This window comes from Sardina pilchardus, chromosome 1, assembly GCF_963854185.1.
Source record: "Sardina pilchardus chromosome 1, fSarPil1.1, whole genome shotgun sequence".
Taxonomy (NCBI): Eukaryota; Metazoa; Chordata; class Actinopteri; order Clupeiformes; family Clupeidae; genus Sardina; species Sardina pilchardus.
In genome coordinates this window covers 44,982,293-45,006,704 of record NC_084994.1, presented here as the reverse complement: position 1 = coordinate 45,006,704, position 24,412 = coordinate 44,982,293, and the positions used below count along the sequence as shown (strand labels likewise).

The 24,412-nt window shown below is 49.5% G+C and overlaps 1 protein-coding gene across 1 annotated transcript; it reads left to right on the top strand.

Moving 5' to 3' along the window:
• Positions 1-330: 330 nt before the first annotated feature.
• On the top strand, positions 331-23,706 carry vasna (vasorin a). Its single transcript, XM_062545882.1, has 2 exons — positions 331-552; positions 21,304-23,706. Exon 2 carries the CDS (start codon positions 21,338-21,340, stop codon positions 23,465-23,467), a length of 2,130 nt encoding a protein of 709 aa, XP_062401866.1. The 5' UTR covers positions 331-552; positions 21,304-21,337; the 3' UTR covers positions 23,468-23,706.
• Positions 23,707-24,412: the final 706 nt, after the last annotated feature.

Below are 24,412 nucleotides of genomic sequence, written 5' to 3'. Positions count from 1 at the left end.
AATAACAAAAGCTAAAGACTTTGTTTCTGGTTCTGAACAGTTGATGGAACAAAGTTTCAAATACCTCGAGGTGCTAGAGTAAATAGCTAATTTCGAGCCATTTCGAACCGTCTGTAGCGTATTTGAGTAGGTTAATCTTTGTTTTCATTTGCTTGTTCGTTTCTCTAACTTACGTAGGCTGTTACCTCGGCGAGCAAGGTGTTTGGTGTGTCCTCTGGTTGCAGGCGGCAAGCGTGTATGGAGTTGAATTCTACTACACACGCTCCTCCTCCTCCAACTCTGCACTTCTTAAATCCTTCGCTCGCGCTGTTGTGTAGCAAACTTCACTCTTGCCTGAAAGTTCGAACGTCTCCTACACGGAGTCATAAGGTCTACACACATGCCAAGAAACTACTCGGGTGCTAAACGCAATGCATGTTAAAGACCCGTTTTAACAAATCCAATCATCCACGTATTGACTGCAATTGGATTTTAATCGATATTGACATCGTTGTCATTTTTCGCGTGGACTGGATATAACACAATTTTTACTTGCCCGTACTTCGTGACCAGGTAAGTGTTGCAATGAAAGACTATAGGTTAGCTCTGCCATCTCTGTCCCTACAGCATAGCCTACACACGACTTCAGTTGATCTACGGATTTGTACATAAATCAGACAGATTAATTGTAAAGTTCTAAAGTTATAGTCTACATTATGATTGCAATGCATAATGTGCGATGAAGTGTCGCAGAGCTAAGTTTCTATTTTGTGTTGATATTTTCGGCATCTGAAAGCATTGACCAAGAGTTGTTTTTATTCCATATGGTCAAATAGTTTTTGCGCGGAAAGACAAGAATACCCGTATATTTTCAAACGCCTTTTCTATACCAATTTTTCCATCATGGTAAAGGGCAGTTCAACCAAATATCGCGTAAATCATCACTGCAGTGTGGTGTTAAGGCGAAAATCTGTTGAATTACACGGCGCGTAAAGACGATTAGGTGCAGTTATTCCGGTTTTTAATTCCCTCCATCCTTCTTTACCGTGCAGTGGAAGTGATTGAGAGAACATTCAGCGAAGAGGACCTTTTACAATAGTGCCCAGATTAAGTGTCCATTGAGTCGGGCTGACTGATTATACCAAAGCGAATAACACTAAGCAAAGACGTGTTCAAAGGTTAGGCTATTCGATGACATTTCATAGAACAGGTCTTGTCACTTCAAGAGGTCTCGACTAAAGCGCTTTTTAGACGGTTAGTCGCGCATGGTTGTGGGTTTTTATGTGTTTTTAAGTTAAGCTGAACACAGCGCAGTGTAGCCTAGGTCCCCTCCCCCTGAGCAACTTCACCAGTATCACAAAACTTCACAGTGAAATCTTTGAAATCATTGAAATATGACTTTGCAGTAAGCCCATGTTATAAATATATTCAACAGCACTGTTTATTCTTGTATCGCTGGACTCATGAGAATGAGGTCTTCTACTCTCCCTTATCATACATGTAAGTGGTAGGCCTGTCTATGAATAGACTTTTCAGTCCAGTTGTTTGAAAACACCAGTCAAATAGACAGAAAGACAGACAGACAGACAGACCCACAGACACACACACACACACACACGCACACACACACACACGCACACAAACAAACAAATATGTTGACTCACACACCGCTTGAAAACACCTACAGATTCAAATAATTACAGATTTTGGTCTGTGCCACAGATCATCGACCAACCTAGTAGACCATGTATGGCGCGCACATGTTGGTTGACACCAATATACAACAACAATATTTTCTATTCCAAACACTTAAAACTCCAGATGTCTTATTGCTACCCGGCTAGATGCTGTGTGTTCCCCAATGGCAATTAAAAAGCCAGAGAGAGATGAGCAAAGCCATTAGCGGTTTCTGCTTCCCATGGGACTGAGCATCCCACATCATTCACACCTCATCAGTGCATACGCTAGCCTGCGGAGAGGGGGGAGTGCACGCAGTCTGTTATTAGGACAGACTCCACTTTATGGGGCCCTATATCGCAAGCCAGCCAGGGCATCCATGGAGGCATACACGGATGAGAAAAGTAAGGAGGGAGATAGAGAGTTATTGAAGAGAGAGAGAGAGAGAGGGGGGGGGGGGGAGAGAGAGAGAGGTCGGGGAGGGGGGGAGCGAGTGCAAGGACGAGTGGAGAAAAAGCAAACATTCCTGACTCTGCGCCTCGGCAATTTAATTAAAGAGCTGTGTGATGGTTAAGTAGGCACTCCGAGTGCCCCCTCTCCAGCTCCACCTGCAGCAACCCCCCCTCCTTTTTCCATTGGACTAATCCCACCGGGTCAGCTAATAAGTGTTGGGGTCGTGCCACCGTGACATGGAAAGGGTGGGTGTTTTTGCCAAGCGTGGATGCAGGGATGAGTAAGTCTGGGACAAGAGTTAGAAGTACGAGGTGAAGTAGGGATTTGACTTTTTCTTCTGTGGTGGTTTGGAGGGCCGGCAGACTCGGAAGGATGTCTGGGGAGTGTGTGGGGTGGAAGTGGCTGGAGATTTTTTCTTTTTCTTTTGATAAGTGCAGGACAAAGGGAAAGAGGAGAAAAGACCCCCTCCATATGCACACACACACACACACACACACACACACACTATATACACACACACACACACACACACACACACACACACACATAGATTTGATTTCTGTGGAACCTTTACACACGCACACACACACACACACACACACACACACACACACACACACACACACGCACACACACACACACACAGGTCATTAATGCCAGAGGAGCTAGTTAGGTACAATTAAATAATTATTTGCCCCCCCCGTTCTCCCTCCCTGACCCAGCATGCTGTTGTCTCTGACCCCGGGGTCGTTACCGGGATTATTTAGGAAAATTGCCCCAGAAAATCACTAACAGACCATCCCAATCACACAGTCTAAAAAAGAACAACCCCCTTGTTAATCCGCACATGCATTCTTCATCCTCCGTCATCCAGTTTGCCATAAAAAAGTAAAAAAAAAAAAAAAAAAAAAAAAACTTTCCAGCAACAAACCACACAACAATGAACATCAACAACAAAACACGCGCGCAACAAAAGGGAAAGAGTAAGAAGTCAAGCGCAGGGCAGTACTTAGTGAGTAGTGAGGGCTCAGGGCACGGGGAGGTAGTGCTCACTGGACTGGAACCCTCCTCCCCTCCCCTGGTTCCCTTCAGCAGGAATCATTAGTAAACCCCCCCACCACCCCAACCACCCACACACACACACACACACACATACACACACACACCCCTAGGCCTGCCTGTGCCCCCCCCCCATCCCCCCATGCCTTTTAGGGTGTTGTGTAAACACGCCGGCTCTGTGTGAAGGCGCGGAGTATGTCACATCAGCAACTTCATTACATTCCAGGGGTTGCGTCCGCCTGCCCGCCCGCCCGCCTGCCCACTCGCTCGCTCAGCCCGCTCAGCCCTGCTGGTGCTGGGCTCGGAGACCATGGAGGCCCGAGGGTGGGTGGAGGAGGGTGGGTGGAGGGTGATGGGGACGGGGAGTTTATGGTGCATCGTTAAGTTATTGGTTCCTACTTGCGCCGGCTGGAAGTTGTTTGGGTGTCCGGGCGTGGCGTCCTCGGGGTGCTCGGTTCAGATAGATTATGTGAAGAAGTATGCTAATGCAGACACTGACTGAGAGAATTATGCACAACCACAAGTATGCGTAGTTATAGCCACAAGGTGTATGCAGGCACAGATGCCACACACACAGTCACGCACACACACACAGAGGGAGATTCCTGAACCCTCCTTCACACACACACACGCACAACACACCACATCACACCACACCACAAACACATGCTCAAGTATGAATGTAATGCATTGTCTTAGTTTTTAATGTGCAAACATGCATTCCAATATGGACTGGATCAGTTTGCATCTGTGTGTGCATATGTGGTGAATGATGTGAACGTATGCATATACAATAAGCGTATGTGTATGTACACACATGTGTGTGTGTGTGTGTGTGTGTGTGTGTGCTCTTCAGTGTGTATCTAGTCTTAGCATGCACTTGGAATAACATCCCATAGGCATTTCCCCTGCTGTCTCTCCAAACACGTGGGCTTATGAAGAGCGCCTCGGCGGGCCGGCGGGCAGTGCCAAGGGAAACAGGGCCGCACATGGCGACCAGAGACGGTCAACACTGGCATCAGTCACCCCCACAAAAGGAGCCCCGGGCCTCCTAAATCACCGCAGTGTGTAGCGGCAGAGAGAGGCAGAAATACCCGGCTCTTACGATAAGTCACGCCGGGCGGACAAGCTCGCTGTGCTCCTTCCATTCGTTGTCCGCTGTGCTGGACAGTTAGTACATTTGGAACTCTCCAAAGGGGAAGAGGAACTCACAGAATATTTGCAGGAGTATTTTCTGACTGCATGGCAGTACAGGTTGCCTTTGTACGTGAAATCAGACCCTCACAAATGCAGTACGTGCTATGTGCTCATATCACAGATAAACACGAAACCACGTTCTAACTAAATCGTCGTACCTGGATTTTGATTTAATGTGACTAGCGGTTGTGGTATGTGGTAGTACTTTTTCAGTGTGGAGACATGCCCCGGGGTATGTCAGGTAGGCTAATGTCAACACTATTCTTATTCTTAACATTATTCTCATTCTTATAGATGAAGAAGGCACCTAGAAGAAATTTCTACACTTTTGAGATATTTCAGTGGTTTACACAGTGAGGCTCCACGCAGAAGCCTCTCACCACAAGACCTGAGAATCAAAAACTATCGAGAAAGGCGATCAGACAGATCATCCCTGAAAGAGAGGACGAAGATTGTTAGCGCGAACAAAGATTTTAGCGAGGACAAAGATTGTTGGCGTGGACAAAGATTGTTGGCGAGGTCATTGCACGTTCACTTCAACACGATCGCTTTCCCCCCAGTAACCGCAAAGCGAGCACAGTGTCAAGCTTTTAACAAGGCAGCTGCATTCGCACTGCATGATGTCGACTGGGCAGGAGGCAGCTGCAATTATGTGAAATTACAAGTTGATGAGTGGCACTGCATACTTGAACAGGCACGGCCCTTCTGGGACTTTTTGCAGAGCCGATCGGCAGGATATGTACTTTAGAGGACAGATATGAAACTTCTTCATCTCTTGTAATTAGAAGTGAAGAGACATGATCTGACCCCGTCCAGTACGAGTTAGCAATTTGCCATAACATTCTTCTATACATGGATATATGCATTGCTATCTGCTTTAGCCTTTCACATCAATCCTTGACAGGACCCGAACAGGAATGTACCGGAATGTTGGTGGAGTGTGTGTAGTGTTAGCCATAGCAGCCTCAAAGACTGAGCCACAGGTGCAGAGTTCGAGAAGGACAATGTTCCCAATATTGTACCCACAACTCTCTTTGAGCGTGTGGAGAATAGTTTCTGACACATTTCTTGAAAGGTGCCGAGAGGGTGACGAAAGTGTGTTAAGCGTCTGTTCCTTCTGTTTCCTTATTCTCTTGCTCTCATTCTCTCTCCCTCATGCCCTCTCTCTCTCTCTCTCTCTCTCTCTCCCTCTCTCTCTCTCTAATCCTCCTCTTTGGAGTGGATGAGGGTTTAGCAGGTTAAAAGTCATGTAGGCAGGGGGTCAGCTCAAATAACTATTCACAGAGAACTGACAAAGCATGAATTGCAGCAGCAGGGAGTGTGTGTGTGTGTGTGTGTGTGTGTGTGTGTGTGTGTGTGTGTGTGTGTGTGTGTGTGTAAGAGAGAGAGAGAGACAGTTTGTCAGTGTGTAGGCGCTGTGATTGTGCACACATATGCATGCATACATATACCCATTCAGTTAAGGTTCCAATCATTCCAACCCTTTCAGTCATCACCATGTCTGCCATAGTTGTTATTCTTCGTGAGTATTCTTGGCCTGGTACACCGAATCAGGTGCCAGTTTTTACAAAGGCTTTCAGACCAACCTTAAGACAGGTATGCTGTTTGAATAAGCATAATTGAAGGCTTCCTGGTCTAGAGGTGCAAAAAGAGTTGCCATGGCCACAGTGACGGCAGTCAGCAATGTTTGGCATGTCTCATTTTCTCCGGATGGTGTAAGTCGTTCTGACTTAACTATTACATATGAATAAGATCGTGGTAAAGTCTACATGAAAGTGTGTGTACATGTGAGGATGAGAATTGATGTTCCGAAATAGTATTTATGAACCTAAATGTAATCTTTCTATCATACTATTTGATGAAGAAGCATTTTGCTCACTAAAAGAGTTCTTGTCCATAGCCATGTGATGTCACCAGAGTCAATGAAAGAAAGGGGCGGAGTCTTAAAGAGGAAGGTTTTGATAATCTCTCCTAACGTTTCCGTCTCAAAGCTGCTGGAATTGAAGTTTTAATGATTTGGAAATCATGTCAAGGCTGTGCTGATGATGATAACAACAACTCAAATGACTACAGTACTGTTTAGCGGAGATTACATCAATATTACACTCAGTCCGATCATACAAGAGTCTACTGCAGTTGACGCAAACTTGTTTCTTTTCTCCTTTTTCTATCAACACTCAGTCCCTGACCCAAAATCTCTTCCTAATTAAAAACAAGTCCCACTGTCCCACCCTTCCATGTGAAATGGATTCTGGATAGAACAGGACCATGTTCTCTTGGGGTGTCCTGTGTGTGTTCCTAACGACACACTGAATAGATGGGACTTCTGGAACAGCGTATTAGCGGGCCGATCTGCTGCGTCGTCAGTTTTACAGCGTTCTTTTTTCGATCTCTGGGTCATCAATCATAGTGTTCTCTCTCATATTGTTCTCCCGTGGCTCTCTTGTCGTCCTCTCGCCTCATCTGTTTCTCCCTCTCTCCGTGTTCCTTTCTGTGCAAGCGCTCGTCTCTGGTGGGACGTTAACCACCGCCGCCACCATCCAGCGCCTGATCCTCACGCCGGCCCCCTTTGAAGAGGCGGCAACTCATCTGTGAACAAGATGTCCACATCAACAAATATACGAGCCAGGAACACACACACACACGCACCCACACACACACACACACACACACACACACACACACACACACTGAAAAACATACATGCTGTGTGAGGAGAGTTTATGACAGAGAGAAAGAGGTAAAAGAATGAGAAAGGGATGGATAGAGAAACAGGGGGAGAGAGAGCGAGATCAAAGAAGAGAGAGAGAGCACAGAGACGTGGAAAAACAAAGAAAAATACCCACAGACCAACGCAAAGGAAAGAAATAAGGGGGACATACTGGAGGAAAAAGAGAGAAAGAGAAGTGGAAGAAAGAAAAGGAGGAGTGAGGAGGAGAGGAGAGAGAGAGAAACAAATGTGGCAGACCAAGAGAGAGAGAGAGAGAGAGAGAGAGGCACAACAAGGCTCACATAACACGTCCTTTTTCACTCCTGTCCCTGCTGCTCTGGCTCTCCAGCGCTGATTAAGATCAATGTGTGTGTGTGTGTGTGTGTGTGTGTGTGTGTGTGTGTGTGTGTGTGTGTGTGTGTGTGTGTGTGTGTGTGTGTGTGTGTGTGTGTGTGTGTGTGTGTGTGTGTGTGTGTGTGTGTGTGTGTGTGTGTGTGTGTACACTCCTCTGGAGCCCGTGCCTCTGGCCAGTGCACTCCCACAAGAATACAGCTGCATTCATTATATTAGGGCCCCGCTACAAACACATGAACTTTGGGCATGGGCCTAGAAAGATCCGTGCCAATGACGAACATCCAAAACAAATCGGATGACATTGGCGTAGATATTATTTTATGGAAAAATGTTTACAGTAATTACCACAAATAGCTGAATTAGTAATGGCTCAGTACTGAATGATGTCTATATAATGTTTAAAGAATATGTGCATTGCTTGCTTGCTTATGTGTGTGTGCGTGTGATGTGTGCGTGTGTGCGTGCGTGTGTGTGTGTGTGTGTGTGTGTGTGTGTGTGTGTGTGTGTGTGTGTGTGTGTGTGTGTGTGTGTGTGTGTGTGTGTATGTGTGTGTATTTCTGTGCTGTATTTCTGTGCATTTCTGTGCTGTATGTCGAGTTTCAGTTGTGCATGATCATATAGCTTATTTAGCAATTGCTCACTACATTATAAACATTTTTATAATAATATTCAACATTTAAATCTACATCTCTCTCGTGTGTGTGTCTGTGTGTGTGAGAGTGTGTGTTTGTGTAGGTGTGTGGGTGTGTGTGTGCACGTGTGTGGGTGCGTGTTGATATATGTTGAGTTCCAGTTGTGCATAACAATGCTTGTCTGTGTGCACCTACAGAGGATGGGGTGAAAAATGTGAGCGTTGGCTTGTTCTTGCTCTTTTGTTGCTTACTCAAGTGCAAAGGCACGTCCAGTGCACCATTCAGCACACACACACACACACACACACACACACACACACAGGGCACACGCGCACACGCACACACACACACACACACACACACACACACACACACACACACAGGGCACACACACACACACACAGGGAAGCGCACACACACACACACACACACACCATTCAGCACACACACACACACACACACACACACACACACACACACACACACACACACACAGGGCTGGATAAAACCGCCAGGAGTCATGTGTCAACACCTTTTCCCCTAAGCGCAGCATGACAAGCTCTCTCTCTCTTTTTTTTCTCTCTCTTTTCTCTCTCTCTCTCTTGCTTTCTTCTCTCTCAATGGTTTGCCTGACGTCTGCCGTTCCGCTATGTGCACTGAATGAGGTGCTGTTATTGCACCAGCTCTACCAAACCTCTGCCCCCCCCCCCCCCCCATGTAGTTTTACCTCACCAACGGCGAACGCGAAAGAGAACAAGAGAGAGCAATACGGTGAAATGGGCCGAGGAGGCGAACACATGAGCTTTAACTTAGCGTTCGAGCGCCACGTCAAACGAGCAGCGAAATTTCACTTAGTCGTGTGCGCCGCAGTTTTTCGAGCGAGCCGAGGTCGTTGACCCACGGGCAACGCAAACACGCCTCAAAGCAGAAGGTCTCACTGACTGAGACAAATTGCACCTCCGTGTCGGAATACCAGAACAGCGGTCGACTTGAACGGACAGTCACTGTGCCGTGTTTAGAAAAGGATCCCTCGCCGAACTGTTGAGGAATACCGACACACTGAAGCGATAAATGATAGGTTTTTAAACAAGAGAGAACAAGTTGAGCAAATTCCTTGTTATTTCAGTCATGCTCGTTTTCAAATTGCCATACTTGTGAAGTCCTCATCCATTCTTCTGGTAATTGCATTTGGCGTGAATGCAAGTCACTCTGCAACAAAATGTTACTGTAGTTGGCTTGTAACTTTCCAGTATGCACGCTTGCACGCACACACACACACCCACCAACGCACACCCACACACACTCGCACACATTCTTACACTGACCTGTGCTGGAGTTACATTCCCTCCACACCTGCAACACTTGTAAAGCATTGGGATGAATTATTTCACTAGCCTGTGTGCATTTGTGCACTTCCAAGCAAGGTCAACCACTCAAAGATCCTGCTTTGATCCGACATCTTGCTGTGTGTGTGTGTGTGTGTGTGTGTGTGTGTGTGTGTGTGTGTGTGTGTGTGTGTGTGTGTGTGTGTGTGTGTGTAAGTGTGTGTGTGTAGTGTGCATGGATGCTTGTGCGAGTACATCTGTGTGTGTGTGTGTGTGTGGTGTGTGTGTGTGTGTGTGTGTGTAATGTGCATGCATGTTTGTGTCTGTGTGTGTGTGTGTGTGTGTGTGTGTGTGTGTGTGTAGTGTTTGTGAGCGTTGCGTGCCACGTTCTTTCAGAAAGGTGCATTGCCAAATGCATGTTTACCCTCCTTGGTGAAAGACAAGCTTTAAAAGGGGGGAGGGGGGGGGGGAAGTCCTGAAAAACAGGTAGTGGCATCCAACTCCAGAAGCGCCAGGGGCGACAGCAGCCAAGACGCCGTCGTCAGGGACCTGTAAAAACACAGATCCGTCTCCTCCGCGGATGAGTGACAGAACGCTGACAGTCCAGAAGTGTTTGCTCCTCTTGACTTGTCAAAAACAGTAGCGAGCTGCAGTCTCCACGGTCACCTGGGTCTCAATAGCGAACCTCATTCACGGCACATTGTTCTTTTGTCTCATACTGCACACACTGCTCCCCACATGCACATTGTGACGATGTTGATGTTGATCTCATTATACATCAAAGTAGGCCTCTAAAATCACAAAGGGAAGGTGCCATTATGGCACTGTTTCCAAGATGGCACATAGACAGTAGGGGTGGGAATTGGCAAAAAAATTAAGATTCGATACTATTGCGATATTTGGGCCACAATTCGATAATATTGCGATTCTTAACATATTGCGATACACCAAGTATTGCAATTCGATTTTGCGATATATTGCTATTCATGTCTCTCATATTATTCTAAGTCATTACAAAAAATTAGGAAAATAACACTGTTCAACTCCCTTTGCAATGGCATGGTGCATGTCAAGGTCCTTACTATTCACTTTTTGTTGAAAACCAAAATACACCCACCTTTTTCGATGTGAAAGTAGTGTAGAGTGTCGTGTATAACAGGTTGTGATTGTGAAGCCATTCTCATTTATTATTGCTGTTGAATGCACAATGAAACACCACAACACGTGCCCCCCTTACAAGCGTAATAAGCTAATTTAATGTGATCAGAGTAAACCCTGAGTAAACTCGACTCAAATAAAAGTAAAATGGATAATTAAATTATATAATTAAGTATTGCGATACTTTGAGCTACAAGTATCGATTTAATTGTGTGCACAAAATATCGCGATACTGAACAGAATCGATTTTTTCCCCCACCACTAATAGACAGTGTACTCTCAGACCGTGCATGAGTGGGGTTTGGTCAAATACTCTGACGTCGGTTGACTTTGGAGCCGGTGAAGCCGTGATGCGGTTCAGTTATGGACAAGACCTTTCTCATGATTAGTTGCAATCTGGGACAGATGCTGAGTTGACAACAGACAGCAGTGGAATAGGCTTTCCTCCCTCTCTAAAGCAGGCCACTTTTCTTTTCCTCTCTCTCTCTCCTTTTCTCTCTTTCTCTCTCAAGATGGCCTCCCTCTGACTGATATCTGCATGGTTGACCTCGTGGGCAGTCCTGCAGTTAAAACAAACAGAGAAGCTGTCGGAGAGAATGGAACAGCTCTCTCTCTCTCACTCCCCTCCCCTCTCTCTCTTTCTCTCTCTCACTCTCCCCCTCTCCCACTCTCTCTCCCCCAACCCCCCCCCCCCCCCCATGTCACACAACACAGTCGACTGTTCATTAGTCGGATCTTAAAGAACTGATTCTGTGTCGTTTTATCCGCATGTTGCCGTTCCGTTCCGTTCCGTTCCTACTTTGGGCCGACCGGTTCCGTCTAATACTCCTGGCACACTCACACCGTGAGGTAGATCAGAACATCTGCTCAGGAACATCTGCCCCCCCCCCCCACCAGTCAAGCTGTTCATCATACCTGCTTTACTCTTATTAGGTTGCTATAAAAACGTTCCAAACACACACAACCACCGTTTGGAAATGATTACGGAGTGTAAATGTTAGTTGTCAGTACGCAGGCTGGGGTGCCAGGTCATCTGCTGAGAACATGGAACATTTGTTGAAGCGCGTCCAACTTGGACCTCGACGAGAGAGAGGAATTCTGGGCTCGATAAAGCCCGCTGACAGAGCGGGCGATAGTGAGGCGCGGCGCAGGTGTGAATTTTTTATGAAGGCACGAGTCGTTATCGCCACTGCACCTGTAGGGAGGCAGACGAGGGTAGTGTTTATGTGTCGTGTTTGTGAGTGTGTGGGCATTAGGTACCAAAGCATGATTGTGGTATGTGTGTGTATGTGTGTGTGTGAATGAATTGAATTGATCTTTATTGTCTCTGTGCAGAGAAATGTGTGTGTGTGTGTGTGTGTGTGTGTGTGTGTGTGTGTGTGTGTGTGTGTGTGATTATGTGAGGCGCTGTCGTTCTCTGATTTGTGCATTGGCAAGTTATGAAACATCTTTGTGATGTCGATCACCGCAGGATAGAACTGTGAAGAGCCGAGCGGGTGAGACGGCGCATGGCAGTGTTCTTGGAACTGATCGTTCTCAAATGTCAGTTCCAGTGCGAGCATGTTGCTCTGCAAACATAAACAACAACTTCTTCTATAGGGAGCTGTTCTGAGTAGGGATGGCGAAAACTAAAAATGTTCTTGACCGACCACCGAGGCTCATTAGCCGGTTGAAACCGGTTAACCGATTCGTTTAAAATAAATTATGCTATTTGAAATAACAGCCACGCAATTTCCCAACTCTCATCTCTCTGTCCCACGCGAATACACACAGCCCCGGCGCCGCCCTTTCACTCACGTCACTTTTTAAATCTTACAGCGCCAAACATGAGTCCTGCAAACCAAGGAGCTTGTAAGTGGAGGACAAATGGTTCCTTTGCTCCGAAAATGGTTTGGGTACAAGGTGATCGCGTTGCAAATAAAGGCGGTTGTCTAGCGTTAGAAGCTCATTTGAAGCTGAAATGTCCGCGGCTCACTTATGAAAATGACAGCTCCGAAGAGACGCAGCTTAGTTTGAGGAAGTGCTAACAATAACGAAAGATGATCATTACCCTATCTGTTACCATTGATGACCCTTCCTGAAATGTAGATGTAATGTCTTTCCAAATCTAAGCCAATCTTATGCGGAAAGTTGCCTAGACTGCAACACGATAAAAAACAATGGATAAAACAGCGCACTTCCAGATTGCAAAACACGCACCGGCCACCGCTGTGACCTCGTGCCAAATGTTTTTATTGGTTTATTACGTAGCCTAGCCTACAAGCAGGCGAGTTATGAAAAATTGAGTGTGAGGGATAATTAACTTCACGCAAAAAAAGATCTTCTTGGAATGAGATGGCTAGCTGTAGTAGCGTTTAGTCCACTGTCTTTAGCCTAATTTAAAGATGCCTCTTTTTTTTTTTTTTTTTAACCGACTAGCGACAACTTTGGTCGGCTAACGTGGATACGGTCAACCATCGGTCAAACAGTCACCGGTTAACATCCCTAGTTCTGAGGCCTTCATAGGCGCTGTAATAGGTGGCTCACATAATGTCTACCGGAACTGATCCACAGTAAATTGCTTCTCTTAGAAACCTACTGTAAGTAATTACTTTGATCGGTCAACCACATGTATACATAATACAGTAATTGCTATGTGATAAATTATGATAAATTATGCTACGTACAAATGACATGTAAGCGCAGTACAGTGATGGCTATGATAAATGATGGTATCCACAAGTGCCATGACTAATAATACAATCATTATGAAGATAAATGATGGCATGTACAGTACGTGCTACTTGTGTTTGTAAGATCAGCCCTGAGTGTTTTGATGAGCGTGGCGGCGGTGGGGGGGGGGGGGTATTGTGCTGTGTCTTGTGACGGGACGCTGAGAGCCAAGCCGGAGGAGATGGGACCATGGGGGTGGGAATACTGGGGGCCCCTTACGGCTTTCATCACCTTCGGCCATCGGCTCATGTGAATGAATCATGCTCAGTGCTTTATCTGATAACGAGCGCCTGTGTGTGTGTGTCTGTGTTTGTGTGTGTGTGTGTGTGTGTGTTAGAGAGGGAGAAGAGTGGGGGTAGAGGGAGAGAGAGAGATAAGGTGAAGAAGGGTAGCGATTATGCAGGGCCCTGAAGAAACACACTAACATACACATAGAGAGAGATAGAGAGAGAGAGATAAAATAAGAGAGAGAGAGAGAGAGAGAAAATAAAGAGAGAGAGAGAGAGGTTGACTCCATGCACATTTCATGCAGGGTAAGCTACAAAGGAGCCCTTATAATGGCCTATTGGTCTCTCTAGGAGATATATGGGTGGCTGAGGCGTGGTGTGGCGTGGCGTGGCTTGAAGGTTGCTCATCATCACACATCAGCCGGTGTGGACAGAGGCGGAGGTGCCACGGATGGCAGTTGAGGGGCTTCTGAGACAAACAAAGAGCAGGGCTGTGTCTGTCCAGCTAGATCAACACTCAGATATGCCTGTGTGTTTGCACAAGGCTCCAGTTACTGTGTGTGTGTATGTGTGTGTGTGTGTGTGTGTGTGTGTGTGTGTCCAGTGTGTGTCCAGTGTGTGTGTGTGTGTGTGTGTTTTCAGTGTGTGTTTGGTTTGTTTTGGGTTTGTTTAACAGCAAGTCATCAGTCTTCAGTGCCCCTTGGTCGTTTGGCTCCGGCAGACAGGAAGTCTTTAGCGGTGCTGTTCGGAGCTGAACCCGTTAACTGCCATTAGTTAGGATTGAGTTAAGACCTCGCTTGCAGTGCAGGGCAACTGCTGCTTGTGCCTGGTTGTATGAGTGCACGTAGTCACACACAGACACAGCCATTAACACACACACACACACACACACACACACACACACACGCACACGCACACGCACACGCACACGCACACACCCACACACACATACACACACACCCCCACATGCATACACACATTCTGTGATAAGCCTGCAAACGTGCCGTCTAGCCCTTGGGCTTTACAATGTAAGTGAACACTGACGTGCCCCCCCCCCCCTCGTGTCTTTGTGTTCCAGCTGTACCAGACAGAGCCACGCGTTGGGCTCAGAGCTGCACCAGGGACTGTAACTCTAGCCCCATGTTTCCCCCCAGTCTCAGACAGACAGACGGGGGAGGTTGTGTGTGTGTGTGTGTGTGGGGGGGGGGGGGGTTAAGTGTCTTTTCACGTGTGCCGTGAGTAGCCTGCTTTGTAAGCTGCTTTTGTGTTTGTGTGTATAAAGGGGATTGATTTTGGTGGGGGTGTGTGTGTGGGGGTGTTTGTGTGTGTGTGTGTGGGGGGGCACTAATGAGGGGTAGTTTTTTCATTAGGAAGTAGCAGCTGTGGCTGGCTTTGAATGCCAATGGTGCAGCCTCCGATGAATACGGCCTTTCTGTGGAGTCACAGGATCTAATTGCCGTGTGTGTGTGTGTGTGCGTGCGTGTGTGTGTGTGTGTGTGTGTGTGTGTGTGTGTGTGTGTGTGTGTGTGTGTGTGTGTGTGTGTGTGTGTGTGTATGTGTGTGTGTGTGTGTGTGTATGTGTGCGTGTGCGGGCGTGTGTGCATGTTTTACGTTGCACTTTACGTTCTGCTGCCGCGTTCCGCTACAATCGGTGTTGTGTTCCGGCGACACGCCGGGTCGCTTGTTCGCTCCGCTCCGCTCCGCGGGGAGCCCTGGCCTGCCACCCACGGGGTGGAGTTTTATCGCCGCCGGTGTCGGGTTCCGTTAGGATTACTGAGGGCTAGTCCCCGCCGGTGGGGCCTGTCACCGGCCACCCCAGGGCCAGTCACACTGACCGCCCGCCTGCGCTGCACTACAGTCGCCGTCACACGTTGCCAAAAGTCCGCGTCGCACTCGCTCATGTCAGGATCATATTTGGCCCTATTCGAACAAGTTTAACGTGTTTTTTGTTGTGTGGCGACAAATATTCAGAACTGTGGTTAAAACGTGTGGCTAAAGTGTGCACAACAAATTGTGATACATTCCATTGCATGTCTGTGTTCTGATGTTTGACACCGTAGTCAGATGTATCAGTTCCGAACGCGGCTGGAGAAATCATTAAATGGCCATTTTACCCACTGCACTGACATTTTCAGCTCCAAGCAAAGACTCCCCAAAGCGTTAAGCTATTCTCAAGGCCTTGATTTACTCACTGCAATTGATTCCGCCCCTTACTTAACATTAATGCAGTATTTTGATTGATGCGGTGTTCAGCAGCGTCTTGTTGAATTTAATGGCCTGCTTGTGGCATTTTAGGTATTAATCTCGGCCTGCTTAAAGGCATTTTGTGGTGCGGTGAAGCACACGATGGCATTTTGTGATACTTTGTAGAACTTTACGGCATCCTTTGAAGTGGTGAAACTGAGGAGGGGTAAATTGGTTGAAAGTTCTCATCTCTGATTTCATTTAGATATTGCTCAAAACCTAATTGCTGTTTCAAGATCCAAGTTGCGCACTGCCAAGTGGAAGACACGAATGACACTGTAGCTCAAGGCTCCGACAAACAACCAAGTATCAGTTAGAATGAGTCACTTGCCCTTTGGATTTGAAGATGCGGAACTCCTACATGTATGTAGACGACTTGGTGGTTTTGCAGTTGACTGTAATTAAGAGCACTGTAATTATGCTAGGGGATTAGATGAACTTTGCCATCAATTTAAGGGCTGTGTGGTCTGAATGTGATGAATTGTTATGGCTTGCTGATTCGTAGTTTTCAAGTCAATCAAACATCCCCATGAATGTGCATTTGTACATGCGCTTTATTGTGTGTTAGTGGATTAAAAAAAAATGGATGAATTTGAAAGGTTGGGAATAATTTAAGTCTTAGGTGGATGATCAACTAGGCCACATTTTGGGCAACAAAGCTAGGTCATCGACCATTTATAGCAGATGGCAAAATGTATGTCATAAAATGTGTCATGAGATATTTTGCAGGAATGTTGCCCAGCAGTTCTTAAGCTCAGACAATCTGCAAGAATGAAAAGCCCTTTCCCAAATGAGAATGGTGTTAACTGATATAATATTGTTTTTGTTAAGATATGATTAGGTTATGATGTGATGTGTCTGTGACTATGCAGGCAGTGTAATCAGAAACAGTCAGTGGAGTACAGCAAACTACTGTGTGATGTTGCTGTATTTCCACGCAATATGTTATCCACAAAACAGGTGTTAGCATATAGTGGGAGGTGTGGTCAATCAAATGATGGTAAATGGTCAATGCTTGTTGTATCAAAATGTATGAACACTAAGAAAACATCGTATTACCTTTCACTCTCTGATTATCAAACTTAAACATAATGTTAATGTAAGTGATTGAAACCATAATTATGATCAGTATTATCTAATGATAGGGTCCATTTAAAGCCCATTTGGTATATTTTAGTCTGTAGCTTTTGCGGCCAGGCCCATTCTCCAGCTCTGCAAATGTGATGGAGCGGCTAAACTCTACACGGGCTTTGGGCTCCCAAACTAAACAGGGCACGAGGAACGCTGTGGCTCTCTCTCTCTGATTTTCACGGTTTGAGGCTGGAGGTAAAGAATGCAATGAATTAAAAAGTAATATATCATCGAGCGTGCTGGAAGTATGGGTGAGACAGGAGTGAGAGAAAAGGAGGGATAGAGAGAGTGAAATGAGAGAGAGAGAGAGAAAAGAGAGAGCGGACCAAAGCAAATAATATGGGGAAAATTTGGCCGTAAGCCTCTCATTCCTCCCCTCATCCCTCCCACTCTCTCGTCCATTTGATCCCTCAGCCCGTGGCTTAGCGTTCAAAGCCAAATGATTTTGGAGAGAAGAATTTTCTGAGAAAGAACAGCAAGCCCTATTAAGCAAGGGCACAGATGGACATTATTATTATTATTATTGTTATTCAGGATTTCATAACTGCTGGGCATTCGTTCACCATATTCATATCGGCAAGGCAAGCACACAGTCCTATCAGCCAAGATCTAAATCAAAAGAGAGGGAGAGAGAAAGAGAGAGAGAGAGAGAGGGGGGGGAGAAGGGGAGAGTAAAAGGGTTTGGAGATAAGGTGGTTTATTGATACATATTTCATTAGGCTGTAATGATGTTTTTCCGTGGGACAAGAGATTTGCGGGAGAGTTGCGGTTTCCCCGGTCGGAGCGCTGGTTGTGTTTACTCTGTCACAGGACACCGGGCCACACATACAGCAAGTGCGCACGTCCGCTTACAGTAGGCCCTCACCTGCTCACCCTCCAGCCTCACCTCCCACCGCCCGTGCCCAACCTCAAGCGCCATATAAGGACAAGAGCGTTAGCCAGCGCATTAGCGGTTAGCAATGCAGGATGTTCTGTGGTATGTGGTTGGCAGTAAGGTCGGCTTTTCAATGCAAGGTACGTGGTTGTGTAATGATGAGGTTACTTTTGGACGACACAAACAGTTGGCACGTATACTTACCTGACAGAAGCAACCCCAAAACCAGTTTGGCGCTGGTTTTCTATCTATAGAGAGAGATTAAGAAAACAATGGAGAGGATGTGAGCTACTACAGTGGGGGTTGTGATGAGGTCATATCCTCATATGACACATCATAATGTTAGGATGACTTTTTGTGTTCCTTTGAATATCATCAGACTCCAGTTTAAATGGTTCACCATGATAGGGTTTCGGTGACAAGAACTGGTTTGTTTTTGAAGTCAGTTTCACCCCATGACTGTTTTTGTTCTTCTCAGCATAAGTGATGATTGAAATGGTTTATTAGAATCACTAGGGATAAACTGCTATGGCAGTAGACGGGTATATCTCGGTTGTGTTAAAGTCTCTTTCATCTGAGTGTCAGTTGCAGCTGCCATACCTACAGTGCCCACTCCTCCCTGCTCCTCAGCTACATCCTTCCTCCCACTATCCCTCTCTCCCTTCCTCTATCCCTCTCTCTCTCTATCCCTCCCTCCCTCTCTCCCTCTCTCCCTCCCTCCCTCTCTCAGCTGCGAGCCCAGTGCTGGCCTCCTCCTGCCTTCCTGTGATGAAGATGGATTTTTAGGGTTATTGCGAATTCCAGCCATGCCGGTGGGATCATGCGCTGGCCAGGAGGGAGCGCCGGGCGAGGAGGGAGAGGAGCCGTCGCCCGCTTTAATGAAAAAGGGGCTCGGATTTCGCTCCAACTTCCACCCTGGCGTTCCGAGTGGGGTGGGATGGGGTGGGAGAGGGGTGGAGAGGGGTGATTCAGCTGAGGTGAATTGTTGGGTTTTCTGTATTTTTTTGGGGGGGTCCTTTTTCTTTTTTTGTGCAATAGGAAGGTGGAGGGGTGTGGAGTGTGGGGGTGGAGGTGGAGGAGGGGGGGGGTCGCTATGGCAATATGCACGAGGGAGCACAGATTGACACGAGGTCAAGAGGAGAGAGGGGCCCGAGGAAACGAGGGAGTTGATGGAGCAAAAGAGCGCTGGAGTCCTCGGGAGGAGTGGGCTGTGCCGCACACATGATGTGCCCTAGTGGCGTGCGGTTTAACACCAGAAGACAGTTGTATGACAGCTTTGGCTAAATACATTTCCATCTGCGTTAAAACTGTGATCCCAACGGGACAATGGCGTCTTTGTAGCGCCCCCTAAAACTCTGAGAATGGAGCAGCTGTCATGAGAAGCGTGTTTGAGTTACAGCAGGTTTTCTACAACAAGATATGAGACAATTATTCTTGGTATGCCATAATGAGATGCCAGAAAGGCTGGCAAGCGACCAATAGGAATGGGTCTGCAATCATGCATTAGGGAATGTGACAGCTCACCCCACCAGATACTCCATGCAAGTGATCTGGCATGTCTGTGGCCCTGTTCTGAGAGATTTAGCCAGAAGTGATAACACATGTATGAAATTACTGACCAATAAAGCGCCCAAGTGTGCTGGGGGCTGCAGCGTCTGGGTGTGCAAATGCTGCAAAAATGCTGCAAAAAAAGTCACAGACGGCATGACATATTTATGTTGTTGTTTCGACATTATTCACAATTAACTTGGGGCAATGGGGGGGGGGGGGGGGTTGATGTAGAAAGGTGAAAGTGGAGAAATCTGTGATGGGTTGGACCATATGTTTCATATGTTTCATGGCTCCAAAAGCCCTTCAGCCAAGTATGGCCGTAAATCTGACTGCAGTACCTCTTTTATGCATTTTCTCCCTCTTATCTCAGAGGATATCCCAGCAGTGAAAAGCAATAACATCCAAAGCAAGTCAAGCGAAAAGCGATATTTCTTGCCGAATGATGTCACCGTCTTCGAGGGGGTAAACCAGTGGTCAGGGTTTTTTTTTTCTCTCTCGCCGTGCGCTCTTGATATATCGTCCCCTCCTCCTCACCTCGGGACAATGCGGACGTGTGCCCAAACCGAGCTCCAGCTCTGCCTCAGCCTTCACCCAAAAAAAAGGCAACGCCAGACGCTTCATTCTGTGTCGGTTTTTCTCGGAGCACAATGGAGACTTTGTGAAATGCCCACAGACCACACACTCCGGTCCATGTCTCTCTCTCTCTCTCTCTTTTTTCCTCCAGTGGGGGCTCGCTATCCTGTGGCTTAGGCAGAATTTGTTTTTGTGCCCTAAACGCTGCTCAAGGTTTTTAGGGGGGAGATTTGCGATAGCGGCGGCGAGAGTCAACACGCCGTGCGTTTTGGCCCTCACGTACGCTCGCTCGCTCGCTCGCCCGGGCGGAGCCGAGCCGAGCCGAGCGCTGGGCTGAGAGCGTCTGGACGAAGGTGGGAAAACAGAGCGGTCATCTGCTGGGCCGGGGCCCTCCTTCCCTCGGCTGTTTATTTGCCTCGTTTCAGCCCCTCTTATGAGCCGCACATGGAGCCTGGGGGGCTTATGGTCGTGTGTGTGGTATCCGTAACTCTGTGTGTGGTGGGTGGCTAGGTGAATGTGTGTGTGTGTGCGTGCGTGCTTGATTATGTGCATATGTGTGAGAGAGTGTTTGATTATGTGCATATGTGTGTGTGTGTGTGTGTGTGTTTGCAGAGCCATGTTTGTGTGGAGTGTCCACTCACTGTTTGTGTAGGTACAGGGCCAGCGCCCCCCCCCCAACCCCCCCCCCCCCCCCCCCCCCCGCCCCCCTAAATGTGTGGGTGGGCTTACCCCCCCGGGCACAGGCAGGCACCGTACCAACCCCGCCACTTACAGCGCGAGCGACGACATGAGATGAGTTCACCCCACAAAACAGCGGCGTGCGCCAGGGCCGAGCGGCTTTTATTGGGCAGAGGGTCAGGGGTGGCGTCCGAGCGAGCGAGCGAGCGAGCGAGCGAGCTGACAAGGCCTCCCGAACGCCGCGTAGTCTCGTAGTCGATGGCACACCCAGAGAGAATGGAAGAGTGGACGGTCACAGTGGTTGCGTAAGAGGCTCTGCTCTCTTCTCTTAAGTGCAAATGAAAACCGGCAACAATAACATGTTATTCATTCAGCCCCAACTGGCAAAGGCTGTTGTCGATGCTTTGTAGTTTGGGCCATCCAGCTTCGGTCACAGAGAATAGATCGTGATCGTGCGTTAAAGAGCATCCATGCACAAAGCCGTGGTTTGAATATGTAACAGTTTGTACGTTTAACACCATTTGTGTGTTATTATTTTGTCATGACGAACAGTGATTCGACTGGAAACTTGTGGATGGGATTCAGTAATAAACCGATGTTTAAAAAACCGTGACATTTTTTCTCAGTTGGATTGATTGATGGGTTGATTGAGTGATTGACTCACTCACTGCCTGAATTCACAGACCATGATGTTCCATCATCCATGTTGTTGTGCCCCAGGCCTGTTTTCTGATCTCCCTCTTTTGTTTGTGGTTTGTTCCCTCTGCAGGACGCTTCCTTGGTGTGGGAGGGAGACAGACAGCATGTGGTCCTCCTTCTCCGCTCCTCCTGGCCGACCGCTCCCCCTCCTCCTCCTCCTCCTCCCCTTCCTCCTCTTCCTCCGGCTGACCGGTGCCTGCCCGGAGAGCTGCTCCTGCCTGCCCGGCAACAGCATCATGTGCTCGGAGCGGCGCTCCAGCGTCATGCCCGGCGCCATCCCCGTCTCCACCCAGCACCTCTACATCTTCGAGAACGGCGTCGGCACGCTCTCCGAGGACGACTTCGCCGGGCTGGACGCGCTCGAGCTGCTGGACCTGAGCCAGAACCAGCTGGTGGCGCTGCCCGACGGCGTCTTCGGCCAGCTCTCGTCGCTCCGCAACCTGGACCTGTCGTCCAACCAGATCGCGCACGTCTCCGAGCACAGCTTCTCGGGCCTGGTGAAGCTGGAGCGCCTGTATCTCTACAGCAACCGCATCCAGAGCATCCACCCGGCCGCCTTCGAGGGCCTGGACCAGCTGCTGGAGCTCAAGCTGCAGCTCAACGCGCTGACCGTCCTGCCCCCCGTGCGCCTGCCCCGGCTCCTGCTGCTGGACATCAGCCACAACCGCATCCCGCCGCCCGGCGCCGCCGACCTCCGGACGCCCAACCTGGAGTCGCTCCGCATGGCCGACCTCGGGCTCGCCGGCCTGGACGAGGAGCTGATGAGCTCCCTGACCAACCTCCACGTGCTGGACCTGTCCCAGAACAAGCTGACCAGCATGCCCGCGGCGCTGCGCTCGGTCCGGGGGCTGATCCGCCTCAGCCTGGCCTCCAACCCGCTGGGCCAGCTGGCCAAGGAGGACTTTGAGAACCTGGTGGGCCTCCAGGGCCTGGACCTCAGCAACCTCAACCTGCAGGGCTTCCCCGAGGGCTTCTTCCAGCTCTTCCCCAAGCTCAACCACCTGACGGTGGCGGGGAACCCCTTCAACTGCCTGTGCCCGCTGGCCTGGTTCCCCGGCTGGGTGCGCGGGCAGAGCGTGGAGCTGGCGCGGCGCGAGGAGACCCGCTGCCACTTCCCGCCCAGCAACTCGGGCAAGGTGCTGGCCGACCTGGAGCGCCGGGACTTCGGCTGCCCGGTCACCACCGCCGCCACCGCGCGGACGCGCCCGCCCGTGCTCAGCAGCACCCCGGCCGCCGCGCCGCTCCCGCCGACCGCCCGCGCGGGCACCACCACCACCGCCGCCGCCGCCGCGTCCGTCCACACGCCCTCGCCGCCCGACGCCCAGGGCCCCGCCGCGTCGCCCAGCACCGCCTACCGCTACCGGCCTCGCCCCGCCGACAAGGAGCTCCTGTGCCCGGCCAACATCTGCCTGAACGGCGGCACGTGCAAGTTCAACCCGCAGGGCCAGGTGGAGTGCCTGTGCCCGCCCGACACCGCGGGCCTCTACTGCGAGAACCGCGACGAGTCGCCGTCGCACCCCTCGCCGCCCGTGGAGGCCACGGCGGGCACGGCGGCCGCCACCCCGGAGCCGGACATCAGCTCGCGCCAAGTGACCAGCACGTCCATCCTCCTGGACCTGAAACGCTACATCGCGACGCGGCCGCACATCCGTGGCATCCGGCTCACCTACCGCAAGCTCTCCGGGCCGGACCAGCGGGCGCAGACCCTCCACATCCCGGCCAACTTCCCCGAGTACACGCTGCGCGGCCTGCGGCCCAACTGCACCTACTCGGTGTGCGCCAGCGCCATGGGCGAGCCGGGCGGCGCGGGCAGCTCCTGCACGGAGGCGCGGACGACGGGCGCGCCGGTGGCCTCGCCCATGGAGCCGCGCGTGGTGGACCCCGTGGCGCCGCCGCTGGTGCTGGCGCTGGCCGGCCTGGCGCTGGTGATGGTGGCCACGGCGGTGGTGGCGGCGCTGGTCTTCCTACGCCGGCGCCGGCGCTCCAAGGCGGCGCACGTGGAGCTGGACGGCGACGAGCCCGCGCCGCTGGAGCTGGAGGGGGTCAAGGCGTGCCTGGACAACGGGGCGCTGCCGCACAAGCAGCCCGAGATCATCGCCCCGTGCCCGCCGCAGCAGACGACGCCGACGACGACGACGATGCCCAACGGCGTCCAGGAGTACGAGGCGCTCCTCATGCAGGGCCAGGGCAACGCCAACAACAACGTGGCCAGCCTCAAACCCTCGTACTTCTGAGCCCCGGGGGGACAAGAGAGACCGCTTCAGTTCACTCACTCCTGAGCTTAGGAGGACTCTGCAGTTCAGACCTCCAGCCCACGGGGGGCGCTCTGACTTTGAACCCCGTTCTGCCCTTCCCTGGTGGGTCTGCCGCAGACAGCTATGCTAACTGTCACGAGCAAGCAAGCAAGCAAACTTAAGCCAGCTGAAATGTGCTTGCCAAAAACAAAACAAACACACAAACAAACAAACAAAAACAGTATTGAAAGGAAGTGCAATTGCCTACAGAGGTGTTTTTGACCTCTTGAAAATGAAGGTGCCTTTTCTTTTGCATTCTCATATGTCTGCCTTGTAATCCTAATGATTTTTTATACACATGAAACGAAAGATGTAAGACTTTTGCAAATCGTGTTGCTGGACTGGGAGGTGGGGGAGAGTGTTGGGAAGGCTGCAATGCTGGCTCAGGCTGAGAGCTGAGAGGAGAGAGGGGGAAGACGAGGAAGGGAGGGAGGGAGGGAGGGAAAGGGGGAGGAATGAGGGGAGAAGGAGGGAACAGGAAACACACGGAAGTTTTGTGTGTGTGTGTACGTGTGTGTCAGTGTGTGTACGTGTGTGACAGTGTGCGACGCGGTGGACACACCAGGACTGAGCCTCCGTCGTGGCCACGAGCCATCTCTCTCTTTCGGCCGACCGCCTCTCGCTGGCTCCGCACGAGAAAGTTGCACTGACGAGAAAGCAAAACAAAAACAAAGCGAACTAATGACTGGGACTTCACCGCTCCCTCCCTCCCTCTCTCTCTCTCTCTCTCTCTCTCTCTCTCTCTCTCAAGATGCTGGAGAGGAAACGTATGAGGAAATGAACAACAAATGTTGTTACGGAGACAGATTATTATTATTATTTTTTAAAAAATAAATGGCATTTTGTTTTGCTTCATGCTGCAGCTCAAGATCACCCCCCCCCCAC